Source organism: Laccaria bicolor, genomic scaffold (genome assembly GCF_000143565.1).
Source record: "Laccaria bicolor S238N-H82 LACBIscaffold_6 genomic scaffold, whole genome shotgun sequence".
In the NCBI taxonomy this organism is placed as follows: Eukaryota; Fungi; Basidiomycota; class Agaricomycetes; order Agaricales; family Hydnangiaceae; genus Laccaria; species Laccaria bicolor.
The window spans coordinates 1,266,417-1,283,915 of NW_001889877.1; the positions used below are offsets into that span (position 1 = coordinate 1,266,417).

General features: G+C 47.3%; 9 protein-coding genes across 9 annotated transcripts; 5 read left to right on the plus strand and 4 right to left on the minus strand.

Annotated features, from left to right (window-relative positions):
• Positions 1–1,629: 1,629 nt before the first annotated feature.
• Positions 1,630–2,695, plus strand: LACBIDRAFT_324845 (uncharacterized protein; the record flags this gene model as incomplete). The annotated part of the gene is made up of 7 exons (XM_001878136.1): positions 1,630–1,826; positions 1,864–1,873; positions 1,934–2,008; positions 2,219–2,317; positions 2,355–2,385; positions 2,456–2,528; positions 2,557–2,695. 7 exons carry the CDS (start codon positions 1,630–1,632, stop codon positions 2,693–2,695), a joined length of 624 nt encoding a protein of 207 aa, XP_001878171.1.
• A 3,551-nt stretch (positions 2,696–6,246) lies between these two features.
• On the plus strand, positions 6,247–7,401 carry LACBIDRAFT_315810 (uncharacterized protein; the record flags this gene model as incomplete). Its single annotated transcript, XM_001878137.1, has 4 exons — positions 6,247–6,411; positions 6,459–7,188; positions 7,242–7,271; positions 7,331–7,401. The coding sequence occupies 4 exons, from the start codon at positions 6,247–6,249 to the stop codon at positions 7,399–7,401; spliced, it is 996 nt and encodes a 331-aa protein (XP_001878172.1).
• Positions 7,402–7,701: 300 nt separating this feature from the next.
• Positions 7,702–9,116, minus strand: LACBIDRAFT_315811 (uncharacterized protein; the record flags this gene model as incomplete). The annotated part of the gene is made up of 3 exons (XM_001878504.1): positions 7,702–8,088; positions 8,139–8,281; positions 8,336–9,116. 3 exons carry the CDS (start codon positions 9,114–9,116, stop codon positions 7,702–7,704), a joined length of 1,311 nt encoding a protein of 436 aa, XP_001878539.1.
• A 366-nt stretch (positions 9,117–9,482) lies between these two features.
• On the minus strand, positions 9,483–10,167 carry LACBIDRAFT_315812 (uncharacterized protein; the record flags this gene model as incomplete). The annotated part of the gene is made up of 5 exons (XM_001878505.1): positions 9,483–9,553; positions 9,617–9,700; positions 9,751–9,888; positions 9,937–10,096; positions 10,153–10,167. 5 exons carry the CDS (start codon positions 10,165–10,167, stop codon positions 9,483–9,485), a joined length of 468 nt encoding a protein of 155 aa, XP_001878540.1.
• Positions 10,168–10,941: 774 nt separating this feature from the next.
• Positions 10,942–12,242, minus strand: LACBIDRAFT_315813 (uncharacterized protein; the record flags this gene model as incomplete). The annotated part of the gene is made up of 3 exons (XM_001878506.1): positions 10,942–11,479; positions 11,539–12,138; positions 12,190–12,242. The coding sequence occupies 3 exons, from the start codon at positions 12,240–12,242 to the stop codon at positions 10,942–10,944; spliced, it is 1,191 nt and encodes a 396-aa protein (XP_001878541.1).
• A 423-nt stretch (positions 12,243–12,665) lies between these two features.
• On the plus strand, positions 12,666–13,250 carry LACBIDRAFT_324849 (uncharacterized protein; the record flags this gene model as incomplete). The annotated part of the gene is made up of 5 exons (XM_001878138.1): positions 12,666–12,698; positions 12,753–12,791; positions 12,845–12,955; positions 13,014–13,150; positions 13,208–13,250. The coding sequence occupies 5 exons, from the start codon at positions 12,666–12,668 to the stop codon at positions 13,248–13,250; spliced, it is 363 nt and encodes a 120-aa protein (XP_001878173.1).
• Positions 13,251–13,492: 242 nt separating this feature from the next.
• Positions 13,493–15,041, plus strand: LACBIDRAFT_183914 (glycoside hydrolase family 88 protein; the record flags this gene model as incomplete). The annotated part of the gene is made up of 8 exons (XM_001878139.1): positions 13,493–13,881; positions 13,933–14,056; positions 14,109–14,238; positions 14,289–14,420; positions 14,473–14,569; positions 14,620–14,761; positions 14,817–14,925; positions 14,977–15,041. 8 exons carry the CDS (start codon positions 13,493–13,495, stop codon positions 15,039–15,041), a joined length of 1,188 nt encoding a protein of 395 aa, XP_001878174.1.
• A 101-nt stretch (positions 15,042–15,142) lies between these two features.
• LACBIDRAFT_183852 (uncharacterized protein) lies at positions 15,143–15,847 on the minus strand. The gene is made up of 5 exons (XM_001878507.1): positions 15,754–15,847; positions 15,624–15,695; positions 15,466–15,570; positions 15,338–15,411; positions 15,143–15,285 (listed from the first exon to the last, which is right to left on the minus strand). Exons 1-5 carry the CDS (start codon positions 15,844–15,846, stop codon positions 15,252–15,254), a joined length of 378 nt encoding a protein of 125 aa, XP_001878542.1. The 5' UTR covers position 15,847; the 3' UTR covers positions 15,143–15,251.
• An 88-nt stretch (positions 15,848–15,935) lies between these two features.
• LACBIDRAFT_315817 (uncharacterized protein) lies at positions 15,936–17,455 on the plus strand (the record flags this gene model as incomplete). Its single annotated transcript, XM_001878140.1, has 6 exons — positions 15,936–16,276; positions 16,334–16,414; positions 16,466–16,604; positions 16,663–16,776; positions 16,829–17,242; positions 17,297–17,455. 6 exons carry the CDS (start codon positions 15,936–15,938, stop codon positions 17,453–17,455), a joined length of 1,248 nt encoding a protein of 415 aa, XP_001878175.1.
• Between the last annotated feature and the right edge of the window lie 44 nt (positions 17,456–17,499).

The window sequence follows — 17,499 nt, forward strand, 5'->3', positions numbered from 1 at the left end:
AAACCTGCATGTAGGTGATGCAATAGGGTGAGTAAGAGCTGCTGGATGTCTTTTGAATGCAGAAAACCAAGGACGGGGGTTCAGGAGGTGACCAAACATGTCACATTGCAACACAACCAAATAGTGTTCACGAAAATTTCGCAAAAATTGGTTGTGCACACTGCAAAGCAATATGCAGATCACTGTATATAGCAGGTATAGACACTTGATTTAAATCTATATGATGTTCTGAAGCAATCCTGAGCTCTAGTTGTGGAGACCTCCATTTTTTTTTTTCAGACCATCAGGTGGACTAACTAACCCAGAAGGTTCTGTATTCCGAGAGTCCGAACCGCTGCCGATCTGCCTGCCATCCGCCTTCTCAGAGTTCGCATGGCACCTGCTGCCACCAAACGCAGTCATGAGCCTCTTCTTGAGACTTGACAGTCACCATTGACCTTCTAGTGTTATCCGCCAAGTTTCCACTCCAAACCCAAACATGGGTGCCAGCAATCCAGTGCTCAACTGTGGGCCTGATGCTCAGCCTGTGACCCCTCATCGCCAACGCGAACCCCAGTGACCAGCTTGGCTTCGATTGGAAAGGTGCTGATGGCAGCAACTATGCTTCATCAGGAAACTGGTATTTTTCCATAGATCATGTGGTTCTATGGAGGTAGCATAGCCTCTGTAGGTCTCTGTAGGTGATGAGTGGTGGCAGCAATCTTTGTAGGTATGCATAGGTATTCAAACTAAGATACGGCAAGCTATCAAATTTTTACTGGGTTTCTCGCAAATCCGTACCCTTCCGGCGGCGTTCACACATTAGATTTGAATGATTGATCTCCGTGTATGTGTTATTGTTGCCTTGTTTATCTTCTCCCATGTCGTTTCAGTTTTTGTAGGTAGTAGGACAAAATCTAATACTTTTTCATTACAGCATATATAGAGTGACAATGAGGGTAAGTGAGGGCCGGGAATTCAACATATCAACAAGCTTGTTGTTGTGTAAGGTTTATTGAGGGTGTGTGCCAGAGGCGATAGAAGAAGGCATTGTCATGGTTGAGGATGGCATGTGCATTATTTAATGTAGCGGGTGATAGTGTTGTTGAGAGATCGACTATGCGCTCCTGCTGGTTGAGGGTGGGCAGAGGTTGTTTATTATTAACTTTATTGGCGAGTAAGTTACATGTAACAAAAAAGTAGTCGTGAAGTCTGTTCAAACTCTGACGTCATGTGATCATGTTGAATTCTATTCCTTCCCACCACCCTTTCTTCCCACCGTTCTTCCTTCCCACATCTGCATGCTTTCATCACTCCTCTCCCAATCAAACACTCTGTGTTAATGGCTTTTCTCTCTCAATTCGTGCCCGAGACCTGGCCTACAAATCCGAACGGTGAGCAACTACCTTTCATCACCACCAACCTCTCAACCACTCACCTCTACTCAGCTATGACCCAGTGGTCTGTTGTGATGATCCCGATGCCAACTCCACCCCATAAGTCTCTCTTATTGAGTCGATATTTCTGTTTTCCCCCCCGTCGAGGTCGAGCTTGGAATGGAATCAGTCTGCATCTCCTGCCTGTCTGTGTGGTCCAAGTTTCTTTCTTTCAGATTGAAAACTCACGGCTGTTCATTCTCAACTCACACGCATGTGCAACCTGGCCTACCAATTTGAAGGCTGGGCAACTACCTTCTATGGCCCTTTTGTCAGGGCTGAGCTCAAAGTTGAATCTGTTCGGATCCCCATCCGTGTGGTCCGAGTTTTTTTTTACTTTCAGAACAGTACTGGAAACTCACAGCTTTCTTTCTCAACTTGTGCCCACAACCTGGCCCACAAATTTGAATGGTGAGCAACTACTGTACTAATATGACCAACTGTTCAGGCCCCTTGGGGTGTGACACCTTTTGACCATCTCTTTGTTGCTTCATTGTCCTGTGTGATGCATGACAAAGAGTTTTTGCTCTTCGTCCACCACATATTTCTCAGACGGTTTGGCCCAGAAACCTGTCAATTTTTTTGGCTGGAAGGTAAGCATGCATTCCTCAAGTATAACATGATTCTAAATATGCCAAATGTGATGTTTAAAACAAGGCACTGCAGGTCCGGAAAAAAATGACTATTTTTAATTCAAAAAAAAACTCTTCAAAACTTGGTGGGATGCATGACATCACGCCTACTTCCCTTCCTTCACAACCCTTTGTGATGCGTGACGTGAAGACATGGTCGTATTAGTACAGTACCTTTCATCACCAACACCCTCTCAACCACTCACCTCCACTCAGCTGTCCCCCACTGGTCTTATTCAAATGGAGTTTGACAATGACACCTCAAAATTGGTACATCATTTGATAACAAACTTTCATTTATTTACAGTACAGGACCAAAGTCTACCCTGATATACCCTGTGTGCCACAAATACACTGCTCGAGAGTAGTATCCAATTTTGCCAACACTTTTCTATCATTCTATGCCAGCTGCTGAGGAGAAGAAGCAGAAACCTCGAGACAGGCACAAGCCCTATGCACCTCGTGGAGGGAATGGAGCTGTGTGAGTGTTTGGTGTGTCATCCACTCAGAGGCTCGCGGCGTGCCAACACTGCTTTTGGAACAATAATTGCGCAAATTGAGGCCTTATTGAGGGCTCATCTTCATGGATCAATCTACTCAGAAACCCCCTTTCCGGCAGAAACCCTAGGATTTCTGGTTGTCAGGTAGAACCCCCCCATCATCAACCCAAAGAAGTATTTATAGAAACCCTATGTCGGAGATGAATTAAGCAGTGCTAGACAAGTCGGTCTTTGAATTTTACATGTGACATAATCATCCGAAACGATGTCAAATGAGGAGAGAAATGGAAAATAGGGAGATGCAAACCTTGGACCATTCGGGCTCTTAATGGAGAGATCTAGTCACTCAATTGAAAGTGGAATTGCGAGGGAATTCAAAAGTTCTTACCATAGTTGAGGCGTGGGAATGGGCTGTCTGAATGCCAAAATGGAATGTTGGAGGGCCACTGCCGAGCCTCGAGGGAAGTTGGACCTCAAATATTTTGACCATCGGCCATCAGTGATTGCTTGTGGTACCCCAGGTTTCTGAAGTGGTTGGATAGAAACCTTGGGGTTTCACGTGGAAAGGGGGGTTTCTGGATAGTTTAATCCCATCTTCATGTTGTTCAAGTGAAATCAGCCTGACAAACTACTCTCAACTCTTTCTTCAGTAGTAACCTCTCTCCCATGGATGTTGATAGCCTGTAAATACGCAGTCTTTCCAGTTTTCGTCTTGCTACATAAAGGACATTTCGAAGTGTGACATTTTTTGGCTGAGGTCACAAATAGTCACATTTTGTGACATATTTCATCTTGCATAAATCTCACAATGCATAGAAAAAGTCGGGGACCGGCATTATGCATTGTGAGAATATCTACTGTACTAGAGTTTGACATTGTTCCAATGTCAACAAACACCTTGCTTGATCCATGGGTTGATTTTATTTTAATATATGTAGTTGATATTTTTATCAGTGTTGAACTTAAGGCTTAGGGGTTAATAAGGTTTAAGGCTTAAATTCATTCTAAGGCTAAGGGTTAGCATCAGTCAGAGTTTTCAATAGGTCTTAGTTAAGCCTTAGAAAGGTGTGCCAAGAGAATATGACTACTTGTGGTCACAAAAAGTAACAGGGCATGTGCTTGGGTGCACTCACACACCTCGCTCGACTTAGACAACAATTCTACATTTATGCATTAAGCCGGTAGGATATCCAGGAAAAAACTATACATTCACATTGAGGGAATATGAGAGATATTATCTACAAAATTAGAATTGGGTATGACCTCCTTTAGCTGCTAAAATGGGCTGCACACACCATCAACTTCACGACGCGCCAACTCATGTGCCCTGTTACTTTTTGTGACCACAAGTACTATGTGGAATAAATCAGATGGACAAATTGCAAATTTACTCTTGGAAACACTTTATCCCTGGCACCAAGCAAGTTGGGTCCCCTATCCATGCATACTTTTCTTTTCATGGCCAAAAAAAATCTGATATTGATGAGCAGGCTGCAGGTGAGGCAAAACCACTTTATCACTGGCACCCAGCAGAACCAGGTCCACATTCTTGTGCACTGTCATAGCTGAAAATAAACTGATAATTATTGATGGACAGTACAGATGACACAAAATCAGAGGTGGCAGTCATACATGGAGGAAGCCCAATTGATGACTTTTTGGCAGATGAGGAGGCAGATGAGGAGAGAATATGTACCAGAGAATATGTACCAGATGATAAGAAAATTAGAGGCCTTAGGTGATGATTTTGAAGGACCAACAAAATAATCTATTTTTAGGCAGAGCCTTAATAACCCCTTAGAATCAAGTCTTAATTAAGGCCTGTAACTAAGACCTAAGCCTTAGCCAAAATTCTGGGGGTTAATAACCCCTTAGAATCCAACACTGATTTTTATTGGATAAGTCGCATTAAAATTCTGAATTTAGAAAATTTGAGTCTCTCAGCAATGGATGATCAGCTTTGCTCTGTGTGCTGTTGGATGCTCCAGCGGCATCCGCACTGCCATCAAGTCCAGGCCTAGGATTAAATCTCTTTCTCTCACTAAGGTAACATTTTGTCAGGTGAGGGCATGCAGAGCTTCATGGGATATGATGTACTTATACCACTGCCTCCAACTGTGCCCAAGGCTCAAGACAACAGCAACTCAATATTAAGGGCTTGGACAAAGAACGATGGCGACTGAAAATGGTTGGGTGCTAAATACGGATCAAGATCAACCTAGCATAGATTATTTCAAGAGGGCTAGCTTATGTGTTGTAACCTGCACATAGATATAAATGAATTATGCATTTCATTTACTCTGTGTCTAGAAGTATATTTGCAAGTTTTTACGTCTATACTATTTAGCGATCTTTTACTCCATCGTAATACTCCCATCCCTTTCGAAGGTCACAGTGTGCGCGACGAGACTGTTGGGGAAGATGACTATAGGGATATCGAGTCCGATATCATTAAGGGATTCAAATGAAGTACTCACTGCTAACGGGTGTCATCTGTTGACAAAGGATTTCGTGGCTTGGGTCAAAGAAACAATCAGTGCGTCCATTTTCCAAGATGTGCATGGCCCAGCATTGCAAAAATAAGTTTTGGCCGCCTTGCACGAAGGCGAAAACCGTCGAGTGGCAAGACCGCCATAGTATCTATTCTTTAAGTAATCAAATGATGAAGTCTCTAAGAGCAAAAGATATCACAAAGTCATTTCATGACTTGATAGGTATTGAAACCAGGACATCTCATTTAACCATTGAGTCAGGATAACGATATATGTATCACAACTCAGTTTTTGAAAACAAACACTGAACAGTCTAGAGCGGTCCCTACGTTTCGGAAGTAATAAAATAGAGATACTATGACCTACCAGCACCTCGGCGCACCCTATGAGTTGGCAGTCACTGATTGTCACATATTTTGGCTGGACAAGCGTGACTCTCATTTTCCAAGTTGTCACACAACATCACACTTGTCCAGCCAAAATTTGTGACGATCAGTGACCGCCGACTCGTAGGGTGTACCGAGGTGCTGGTAGGTCATAGTATGACCTTGGGGAGGTACGCTTTGATGGCAAGCCCAACCATACAACATGTTGTACAGTCTAGAGTGGTCTACTACGTTTTGGATGTAATAAAATAGAGATATGACCTTGGGGAGGTACACTTTGATGGCAAGCCCAACCATACAACATGCTGTACAGTCTAGAGCGGTCTACTACGTTTCGGATGTAATAAAATGGATATATGACCTTGGGGGCCAGTACAACGGATTACATAATTATGACCGTGGAAATAGACCTTGACAAGCAAGGTAATCTCGACGCGACGCTTACTTCAAGAGCACGTGAGAACTGCCGTGACAATGCCGTGACCCCGTCCTTTGTCATCCTCATTTGACAATTGACCAATGACATCAACTTCGTCTAGCATCTCTTGCTCTTGTTCTTGGTTACCCACGGGCCACTGATTGTTGACGGGATTCCGGCGCTCAACATTTGACATTCAATCTTCGACACGTGTCTTTGTTCGAGTGGCACAAAGCAATGCGTCGGCCAAACGCGCCACAGCGCCGCCGCTTGGTGACGACCGACAAAGTCACGAGGTGGCATTGCGGCCACAAAGACAGGATGGCCTTACCCTCTGCTATCAACCCTACTTCAGCTCCAACCCTCACCATCTCTCCCCAACCTCTGCACTTTACCAGCCGCAATGCTCCAGACTACTCCTCCGTCTACCTCGACAAGTGAAGCCGTTCGGTCCAACTTACTTAAGGAGAACCTTGTCTATGTTAAGGAGTCTGAAGTCTACAGTATCTTTGAGACCACCTTCGTAGTTGGCCGAGTCTACTCCGAGGCTCAGATCATTCAAGAGCAGGTACTATCCTTTCTTTTTATCATCATCTCTTTGAAAGCCGACCCCAGCTTTACTACCAGGTCGAGAGCGGAACAAGGCTTACTGTCTTGACTGTTTTCCTCTCCCCCAGCGCCAACCTGAAAGATATCATGGGTCCTTACTTGACACGTATCGACCTGGCGGCACGGCACAGATTCATCTTTACGAAGTCTGGAGAAAGTCTGGTCATCGGGAGATTCAACGCCCAGGACTACGTCGAGTTGCAGAAATGCGATCCCATCCTGCAGGACGCCCGTTTCAAGACTCCTACCGAAATCTACGTGTTCTTTGAAGACCGCGACTGCCTTCTTGTTTCTGGAGATCCCGTTTTCAGTTTTCAAGGTCGCTTCCATCTGTTGCCCCCGTATGGAGGTGAATCCGAGTCGAAAAGCGACTATCATGCCTCCAAATCAGATGGCGCCTCTGCTGAGCACGCTGACGCAAGTGGGAGCGACTCCTGTTCCCCCGCTTCGGACGAGGCCGAAACGTCGGATACTACAGCGGCGTCTGAACAAGAGGGCGATCATGAGGAGAAGAATCTTGATCCTACCAGCTCTAGTTCTGGTGATCTCCCCTCTAAAGACAGCGAGTTATTGGGCACTATCGCGGAACCCGCGCCCGCCATCATTCAACACCACGTTGATAGCTCCTCCGGTGATGGTCAGCTTACCATTGAAGCTAATCAAGATTTGGACCTCCCCATTTTGATCGTGACATCTGCTGACCAGACTCCCTTTGTTTTTGCAGATCTTGACAACGGTAGGTCTGATGATGTTAACTCACTTACTGCTTTGCAAGGTTTATCTGTGGAGGCCCTTCGAGCTCACAATGCAGCCCTCGAGGCGGATGCCAATGTGATGTTCTTGTAAGTCGTGCTGACACTCTACTTCCTAGATTATAGATGGATCACCTCGAACTGTTGTCTGTATCGCTTGTCACGCTGCTTCACCCGTTTGTATCCACAATGATTAATGTGCTCATTATGTATTATTGATATTGTTGCAATGATTATGAAGTCTAACGCTCATGTCGTCCGAGCTTGATCAGTGCAATATATTGAAAATTTAGTAACGTTGAGAGCTTGATGTGACCTCTACCCATTCCAGCGCTCTTCTCACACGTTGAAGTTCCTCATCATCGCTGAACGCTGTCCACCTTTGCTCCTTCGGTTCCTGATGTCCTCGACGTAACATTTAGCTGTGATCTCCTATGTTTTCTTTAGTCCCGCTAAATAGTTTCCCTAGATTTGTACGCTTGTTCTAGCAAAGCTTGCTACAGCTTGCTTACAACCAAGTCAACATTCCTATCTTCTCTTTTTTTTCTCGCAACCAAGATCTCCTCTGCCCACCTGACCATCCCAGCAACCAGCCGGTCTACATCCGACGTGGTATTGCCTGCATGTAAGCAAACTCTTATTCGATCTTTGCCCTTGGGTACAGTCGGCCACGTTATGGGGCGGGCATTCATCCCAAGGGCAAGCAGGTATGCAGATAGAGGCCGAGGGTGGACTGTCATTATGGGTATGATTGGGGATGGCTCCGCGTCGGGGGTCAGGTGGCTTGGGAGGGAAAGAAGGTCCGGAGGTATCCTACTTTCTATCAACCGTGGGCGAAGGGTTCTAGAAAAGTATGTAGAGAGTGAGAGGAGCCTTGCTGATAGCTGTCCAAAAGCAACTTAGCCCGAATCTAGATGACTGCTACCCGACTCACATGTTGAGCAATACCGTTCGTTAGCATGTCAAAGGAGCTGTCCGCCGCGATGATGTTTGCGTAACTTAGAGAGGTCGTGTAGATTAGAGACCTGGCATAATTGAGCAGATAGTCACGAATCAATGCGTTGGTCAGAATAACGGCTGCAAAAAAGAAAGTAAAACGATAGGGAAGTTCTCGACGGAAACACTACTTACCCCCGGTGGCAGCCAAAGCTTTGCCAAAAGTGTGAAGCCTCGCGAGGACTTTTTCTTCCAGTCCCAACAACGCAACGCGACCTCGGCCTTGGGGTCCATAAATACCTGTGGAATGGGCCTCGTCCACAACAAGGTACCCATTGCCCTTTGGAAACAGCTCTTCCAGCAAATCCACGATCTCTTGAAGAGGTGCAAAGGTTCCATCCATGCTATAAAGACTCTCCACGGCTATAAAAAGACTCGCCTTTCCTGTTGTCAACTTCTCACAGCCTCCCAGTAGTCCCTCCAACACCATCCTCAGATCTTCGATAGAGTTATGCCTGAACGCAACTTGAGAATCCCGTTCAACGCGCGATGCATGCATCCCATCGTGTACCGACGCGTGAATGTACTCGTCGTACACGAGCACATCCCCCGGTTGGGGGACACACGAAAAAAATCCCACATTGGCATCGAAGCCCGAGTTGAACAGCAATGCGGCTTCGACGCCAAAAAATTCTGTCAGCCGAGCTTCGAATGCGCTGTGGGCAAGACCATTGACCAAGAGCCTTGATCCACCTGAACCTAAGACGTCTGGAGCTGCAGAGAGTTTCTCAAGGAAGCGGGTGCGCAAGGTGGACGAATTGGATAGGGACAGGTAGTCGTTTGAGTTAAAATCGATCAGAGGGGATGTTGATGAAGATGTGTTTGGATCAGGGAGTCGCCGCCTGATCCAACGAGCCTCGCGGGAAGCGAGGGCGGAGGTGAGTTTATCACGTAGATCGGATGAGGGTTTGCTCATCGCGAAACGCCCCGGAGGGATGTCAAAGGAATTTGATATGTTTTTTATTGACTCGGGTCCCCAAAGTCGTCGCAACGGACATTTGCATGCCGAGGCCCGAAAACCCTACGAAAACTAACGCATGTTTAGAACAACGACAAGGAAAGTGAAACGAACTGCATCTCAGTTTCAAGAACATCATATCTTGGGCAGCTTCAAGTCGGTCAAGGTTGTAGAGAGAAAAGTTAAATTACATCGTGCAATGCAGAAACGTATGTATGTACATAATCATCAGTTACGTCAAACTTTTCAGACTATTCTCCACCCAACGTGTCGTCGACGAATGGATGATAATTTTGCAATGCCCCGTTGAGGTCCTGAGCAATCTCAATCCTGCAATGCCTCAATTTCCGCAGTGCTCGTTTCAAGATATTTTTCATGGGAATCCTGATACGCAGCTAAATTCGAGAATACAAGTCAATTGAACCAAGTATTCGTAGGCCAAAATCAACGCTCCTTACTTGGTGTTTTTGCTAGAGCGCGATATCGTGCAATGACCTCGCGGTTGTGAGCGATTGCCGCCAATTGCGCGTGTCTGATAGTGCCTGTAGCATCCTAAGAGCAGAGTTCTGAAAGGGGGGATTGAAAACCAAACCAGAAAGGTGCACAACATTGGGAATATATCGGAATCCTGCGATTGATGTGAGGAGAGTAAGTCCAGCCCACGCAACTTGGTGGTGATCTCTCCCAACACGGATAATGCATATGTTTGTCGTGGGTGAAAAGTATTTTACTGGCAAGGCGTCAGCGATAGATGAGGGAGTATCAGATCTCAACTCACCAGTCAATGATAAAGCAACCGCGCCCCATCCAGTATCGCCAAAATTATTCTGAATGCTGTGTTTCAGCGCAGCCCAGATAATCTTCCCATCCAGCCGACTCGTTCCTGGCTTGGGTTTCTCGAGCTCGAGAGGTATGAATTCAACGAGGAGCCACCTGTTCTAACGACTGGTACTTTGAGCGATCACGCCGAATCTAGAGAAAGAGGTCTACAAACCTTGAAGCGGACCATTGCCTTGAATTGAATGTGAACTTTATCGAACTAACTTCAGGTGTGTGGGTTCATGAGCTTAGACAAGTTGACTTGCGCTGAAGGTGAATATGGTTGAAGGCAAAGGAATATATTTTTCCCACCCTGATTTGTTTTTCTAACGCTCATGAAAAAGCTTGCTCATGTCGGTACATGTTTCGCTGCACGTAGATTTATCTTTCGCATAATATTACATCTGACTTGCATTTGCCAGGGAACTGAGGCGGCGACTCTGTGGGAATCACTTGAAAAGTTCAGCCAATTCGCTTGCGGACGGAGACGAGAGTATCAGGTAGGGTACCAATCCAAAGTGCTACAGGACCAAGAACCGCTTCTTCTCCAGTCGAGTATCAAGGTCCACCCACGCAAAAATGGACGACGTCGATAGATGACCAGCGGACCTGATGCTTGTTATCTGGTGATTGAACACGCCACGAAAAAACTTCAACTCGCGATATCGGTTATGGGATCTTTCCTGTGCGATACACCAACGTTTAGGGGGCGGGGGTCTCATTTTCAGCCGCGGTGTAAATTGAAACCTGCATCGCTGGCGGTCCATTGTCGTTTCGAATCAAACGGTCTCCAAATTGATGAATTCTAACCGCCTTTCTTGCTTGGATATTTTTTTTCTGTCAACGCAAGATACTCACTCAGCCCGTGGGTGAACATATAAGAATACTTGGACAATAATTAGTACATGGGTCGTATGCGTTAATGGTCATGTCAGATCGTAAAACACTCATCGTCGTATCCTGCTCATTGCCATCCCTCCTCTCCCACTTTCCTTCCCCGATAATTACACTCCACCAAAAGTGGAACTAAATTTCCTCCTTCCGGTTCAACGAAATAATCCATAAGCGCCCAGCCCCTTAACCTGGGTTCTTCGGCATCTACAGGAAGACGTGTCATGTCCTCCTTGAATTCCTGCATCCCCTTCTCTCCAACATTCAGAGACAAATTAGCATCAGATGGGATCGGCTCCAGCCCTTCATGGTGCTTGCGTAACCACCGTGGACGTCGACGAACTGCCTTTACACTCTGAGTTCGTTTCTCCTCTGTTCCAGTGAGGATATCTAATAGCCAACGACCCACCCGGATATTCACTCCTTCCACCCCAAGTCCCAGGGCGGGCCAGCCAAACCCGCACGCGATAGTCGGAGGGAGAGCGAATGGGAAAGATGCTGCGGAGAAATAGGTGATCGACAATGTCGGCTGGGGGCAAGTGGGAGGCAAGAGAACCTCAGTAGCTCGAGCTACTTTCTCGGGTATCGATAGGAACGAGGGCACAGCGTACCTATCCAGTCATTTTGTTATTTATTTTATTTCATAGAGAAAGAGAAGAGATGTGCTCACCAATCATGAGTTCTAACAATAGTCCCTTTCAACTCCCACTCGAAACCCTCTTTCTCACTATCAGGCCACGTAGTGGGATGTATCCCAATCCCCTCGAGCCCCCCATCCCACTCCGCTCCATCTCCTCCAAAACGGCTGAATAATACAACTTTCCCCCTAACTTCTCCAAGTTGTGGTATCCGATTTTGCAAATAGTACATCCCGGTGTCGTGTGTTGACGTTGACCACCCCCCGGAGGAAGCCATCATTGTCTCCCTTACAAGCCGGGAGAAGAGCTTGGTGGGCGTTACGGCGAAGTCTTCTTGTTTGATGGACATGACAATGGTTTCGCGGGATCCTTCTGGCGATATGAGGAAGTTATGAATGGTTTGGAGGATGTTGGGGAAGGGAGTTCGTTGTGGGTATAGGCCATGGTATGCTATTAGTTGGTGTTTGGGCGTTGGCGCCGTAGCAGTCGTTCCAGAAGAGGTGGATGAGGGGCTCATGGTGGTGATGACTGCCAGACGGATGTCTATGACGCGAATTCCTGATTGGAGTTGCGATGCGAGGGGTGTTGCGGGGGTTTGGCATTGCGATATGGGCCAGCCATAGAATGCCATCCTGGGTTAGGTGGAGGTTGGAGATACGTTGCCTGGGACGAGGTGTACTTACGTGTCGTGGGTTCCTGGGAGGAGGAGGGCCGAAAGAGATAAACTGTCTGGCATGTCGGATAGGAAGGACGCCAGGCTCCTCCTTGGTATAATGAGAAGATTGCAGTGAGAGGGTTCAACCTGAGGAACGCAATGAGGGCTGGAGGAAGAATGACAGAAAAGCGCACACCTTGGTGCAGTATATCCTCCATGGATAGTGAGCGGGCATTGAGACGGCTTTCCATGAAGTGCCCCTCAGGCTGGGAAGGCGGACTACAAAAGGTTCAGAGTCGCCATGGGGTGTAGAGAGAACAAGTTGGGCTTTTGCTTTGACAGCGGGTAGGGTTGTAAGGAGAGATTGTGGAGCGAGGATGGCAGTTGTGTTGGTAGAAAGTAAGATATCTTCTGTGGTCAAGTTGCAAATACTGACCCTCATGATGAGCAGAAGTAGACCTTGTTGGCACATCGGCCCGAGGTGCCTCTTTGCGTCTCTTCACCATGCCTTCTCTCGAACTCGTCACAAACGTCAAGGTAACCCGACTTTTATATCTGTATAACCCCACCATCTTGAACATCATGATATAGCTTGCAGATCCCAAGGCGTTTGCCCTTGATTTCTCAAAAGTGACACACCACTACGTCGCCAAGCGCAGAAGTTCTAACCATTGTACCTCAAGGTCGGCGCAGAGACACTCGGAAAGCCGGAAGGCTATATTACAGTCAACATCACGTACAACGAGACACTCACCTTTGCCGGCACCTTCGATCCCGCGTATGTCCTCAGCATCGTAAGCGATCCATAGTGTTCCACCAAATTCTACATCAGTGGATCATCGACTCCCGTAGATAAGCCTCGACAACCTCAATCCAGAAGCGAATGAACGCTACAGCAAGGTCTTGTCTGAGTACTTTGCAAAGAAACTTGGCGCTCCTTCGGACAGGGGATACATCGCCTTCATTGATCCTGGCAGAGCAAACATTGGGTACGTAGTCCACACATTTGGGGTGTCATACGTTTATTGAGATTTTTGGATTGCTAGCTACAAGGGAACCACGTTTGCTACGATTTTTGGAAAGCAGTAGAAAACTAGAGATAAGATAAGATGTTAAATGTTGCACTGCCACAACGCACAATGCTGTTGACCTATGTTTGATTACTGCCGGGTCATGCCGCATAGCCGAACTTTTCGGAGTTTCCGTTACCCAGATGTCCTCCTCGATTGCACCATTTACACCAGCATGCCAGTCGATCCTTGGCATTTATATTTAATTTCGGACGCTCATTCATAACTCATTCCATTCTTTATTCGCCTTAACGCAAGATGATGCTCACTGGCCCCGTTCTGGGAGCCGTCCTCCAGCTCGCGTCAGCCCCCTCACAGCTCTTCTCCCCCCTCATCCCACAAAAGGTCCTCGCCACATTCAACGCGCTCCCCTCACCCGTCCAATACCCTCAATACACCGACACCACCACGGGGAAATGGCAGTACTTCACACCTTGGACATGGACTTCTGGGTTTTTTCCTGTTACAGGTTACGCGCTCAACACGAGGAAGACGCTCTGTGGCGGCACGCCGGCCAACGGACTTGGCGTTGCAGATTGGCTGGCGCTGGGTCGATCAGCTAGTACAGGGCTGATTGGGCTGGATGCGAGTCATGGAATTGGACACGATGTTGGGTTCCTAAGCTTCCCATTCGTGGAAGAATTGACTATGTACGTTTAGCACATATCCCTGTTATAGTTACTTTGCTCATCCTTGTTCAGAAACCCAACGAACGCGACCGCCATTGCGGCGATTAACAGGTTCGCCACTGACCTCGCAAGCCGTTTCAATGTCAAGGTTGGATGCACGCGTAGCTGGAACACAACGGACCCCACAGATTTCCCGGTATGTTTCTAATATTCATTTAAGCTTCAGATACGGTTCTAGCGGCTGGCAGGTGATCATCGACAACATGATAAATCTCGAGGTTCTCTTCCGTTCCGCAGATTTGACGGGAAACAATACTCTGAGAAATATAGCAATCTCGCATGCAAACACGACCATGCTGAACCATATCAGACCTGATGGTGCGCATCGTCATGTTTATCCGTAAAATGATGGTTTTAACGCGATGCAGGCTCTACCTGGCATGTCGTGGAATACAATACGACAACCGGTATTGTTATCAAGAAGCGGACTCAACAAGGATACTCCGATACCAGCACCTGGGCTCGTGGGCAAGCATGGGGGATATACGGGTTTGCGAATAGTACGTCTAGGTCACAAATTGGCTGAATTCAGCTCACATTTCGATAACTCAGTGTACCGTCTCACCGGCGACGTGAACTACCTGGCGACATCCCGTAGACTAGCAACATATTTCCTTCGAAATTTACCAGCTGATGGGATTGTTCCTTGGTGCGCCCTTACGAGCTCCATCTGCTGTATACCTAATATTCCAACGACAGGGATTTCAATGCACCTTTGACACCTGCGCCGCGCCCCGCGGATTCTTCAGCTGCAACCGTCGCCGCGACTGCCTTGCTTCTACTCGCGAGATCTGAACCGACTCCTGCTGCAGCCAAACCATGGAGTGACGCTGCTATTCAGGTTTGTCATTACTCTCTTTCCACAGGTCTGCATCAATTTAACGAGGAATGATTAGATTTTGAACAATATTACCACCCTCGCGTGGCGTCCTTCATGGCAAAGTCTGCTAGCCAATGGGACGGTCAATATGCCTGCCAACAATTCCCTGACTGGTATTGTCTACGGTACGAATTCATCATTTCTCCGTTTCACGGGTAGGCTAATTGCACATCTAGGGGATTATTATTATATCAAGGCTGGAAACGATCTCATTTCGATGGGCCTGGCCAAATGCACTTGATGTGTATGACGGAACTAGAGTGATCTATAACAAGTCTGGATACTAGAACCACTGGGACCATAGACGACAAGCGTTAACCCCGCGCTTGAAGGTGGACTTTGGACTTTCAAAATTAATGATCATGTCCTGTTATTGTAAGAAATCCAAAGGAATACAAACGAGTCATTTTCTATACAGCCCTTCCAATCAGTCTATGACTAGCCAACACAATCAAGCATAATTAAGGCGGAAGATATCGTTGAACCTGAAGAAAGACCTCAATCAAGCAGTTCGACTGGACTCAAATGCGATCTTACACATAGTAACTCGCGCCGTCGGGGATGAGTTGGAAAACCTGGCTGAATTGCAGAGGGTTCGGCGAGTCGTCAACCTAGCAGGACAAAGGGTGAAAAAAAGGGTCAAGAAGTTTGAAAATCGGACGCACGAGCAACAGTCCCGTCACGCTAACAAGTAGACTCGCCAGAGTTGGTGATGATGGTTGAGCATCGATGGTGGTGACTTTATGTTGAACCTTCTGAAAGGGCAGATTCTGGGGAAAATCAGATGTCTGCATCATCCGATTCGCATAAATTGGGTTCATACCACCAATTTTTCAACGATGGCCTTGTCACCCTGGATCGGCGCGCCCTCGAACGTGAGCATGGAGTGTTCGCGCTAAGGAGAGATGCGATCAGTGAGGATCGCAAGAGATTTGAGTTGGGGGTTTGTGCACATAAAGACTCCCGAGGTTCTGACGACCCGAAGAGAAGGTCTGGTAGTAGAAATCCGTAAATTGTTTCGCGACTGCGTTTGGATCTACTGCCATGGTGGTGAAGAGAAAGAATAATCAAAGATGCAAGAAGAGCACGTGAATGGCAATTACTATAGTTGCTGGTCGCTTGGCATTGAACCACAATGTCCCATTTCTCAGAACAACCACGACCTACCATGCGTCGAAAATCTTCGGCGCAGAACCTCCTATCTTCTTTCAAATCATCAGCATCGTCCGCACCCGTCAATATTGCCTCTTCATCGGCCGCCTCGTCCTCTGGCGTCCCATATTCCCCACCTAATGGAAACACCCCTGTTTCGACCACACCGCTTGCACGGGAATGGGACGCTCAGTCCATGCACTCTGACGGGTTGGGAGGCGCGGGAAGTCCGGCCCTCACGCAGGGAACATCGGTTGAGTATCTGAGAGACCTTGTTCAAAAGAGGATAATCACGCTCACTTACATTCGGAATATTCATGAGGGGTGCGTGCATTTCTACGTGTAAGCTCAGTGCGGGAAGTGACTCCGCCTTGTACCCAGGCGAAGTCACTGGTTTCATACGATACTTATAACTCGTGCAGAGCTCGACAAGGTGTTCAACAACGTTGACATGAAAAAACGGTAATCCATTTTCCTGATTTTGGGCTTCTTCGGACGCTGATTACGGCACAGAACGTATCGTTTCGCCATCCTCGGTTTATCACTCTCCAATCTCCTTGATATAAACCAACCGCAAGATCTGCTTCGTGGGCTCCTCAACACCATCACTGAATACGATCAGGCGAAGGAGGACGGGGAGAAGCCTAAGATTGTATGTTCCTATTTCAATTTAGACGATCGCTATTCATATTAACGCGACACCACCGAAGCGTTTGTTCAAAGCCAAGAACGCGAAAAAAGGCACATCCGGCATAGCAGAATATACATATACAGGATCACATGTCGACTCGTCGGAAGCCTCCTACCTCTTCACACCTCAGATAGTGCGTTCTACTGTTTTCTTCATCTTTTTCACCATACCCACAGAATGAAAAGCCGTTTCCATTAGACTACCATCAAAGCCTCTTATCTCTCCTCGACGTCCTATCCGAAGTGTACAACAAGATCTCCAAACTCCTTGGCCCCTCCCCCTTCCCCCATTCCTCCCAACACATGATGGGTACCCTGGGTCTGCTCACGCCCCATCCAGGCGTATCATATCTCTTCTCAGGCGATTCTAATACGAACACAAACCATCACTCCAATCCAAACCTACTACTGCCACCCCCTGTGCCTGAGAGCGAGATGAGCGGAAGCTTATGGGGTATTGCCAATGCGAGCGTCACGGCGGGGGCGGGAGCTGGTCACAATGGTCCGTTCATGCACGGGAGCGCGCTGGCAAGTCCCCCAGCGTCGGGATGGACATCAGGGCTTGGCGATATGGTGTTGAAGATCGACGGGAAACTCAAGGTTCGTCTCCTCTTTTCCTTATCGCGTCGAGGCTCAGAACGATTTTTTCCACAGAAAATTACATCCACTCTGTTAAAAGACCTCGACGCGTTTGCGCGGAACGGAATAAAAGACGAATTGGCTTCGCTTGATCCGCTGCTGCGGAACATTAAGATTCCGGACGACACCGGTGCGGGGGGTGGGAAGATCGTTTATGATTTTGAGGGGATGTGAAGGAGGAGCTCGGACATGAAGGAGGACACCTGAAGAGGACGACG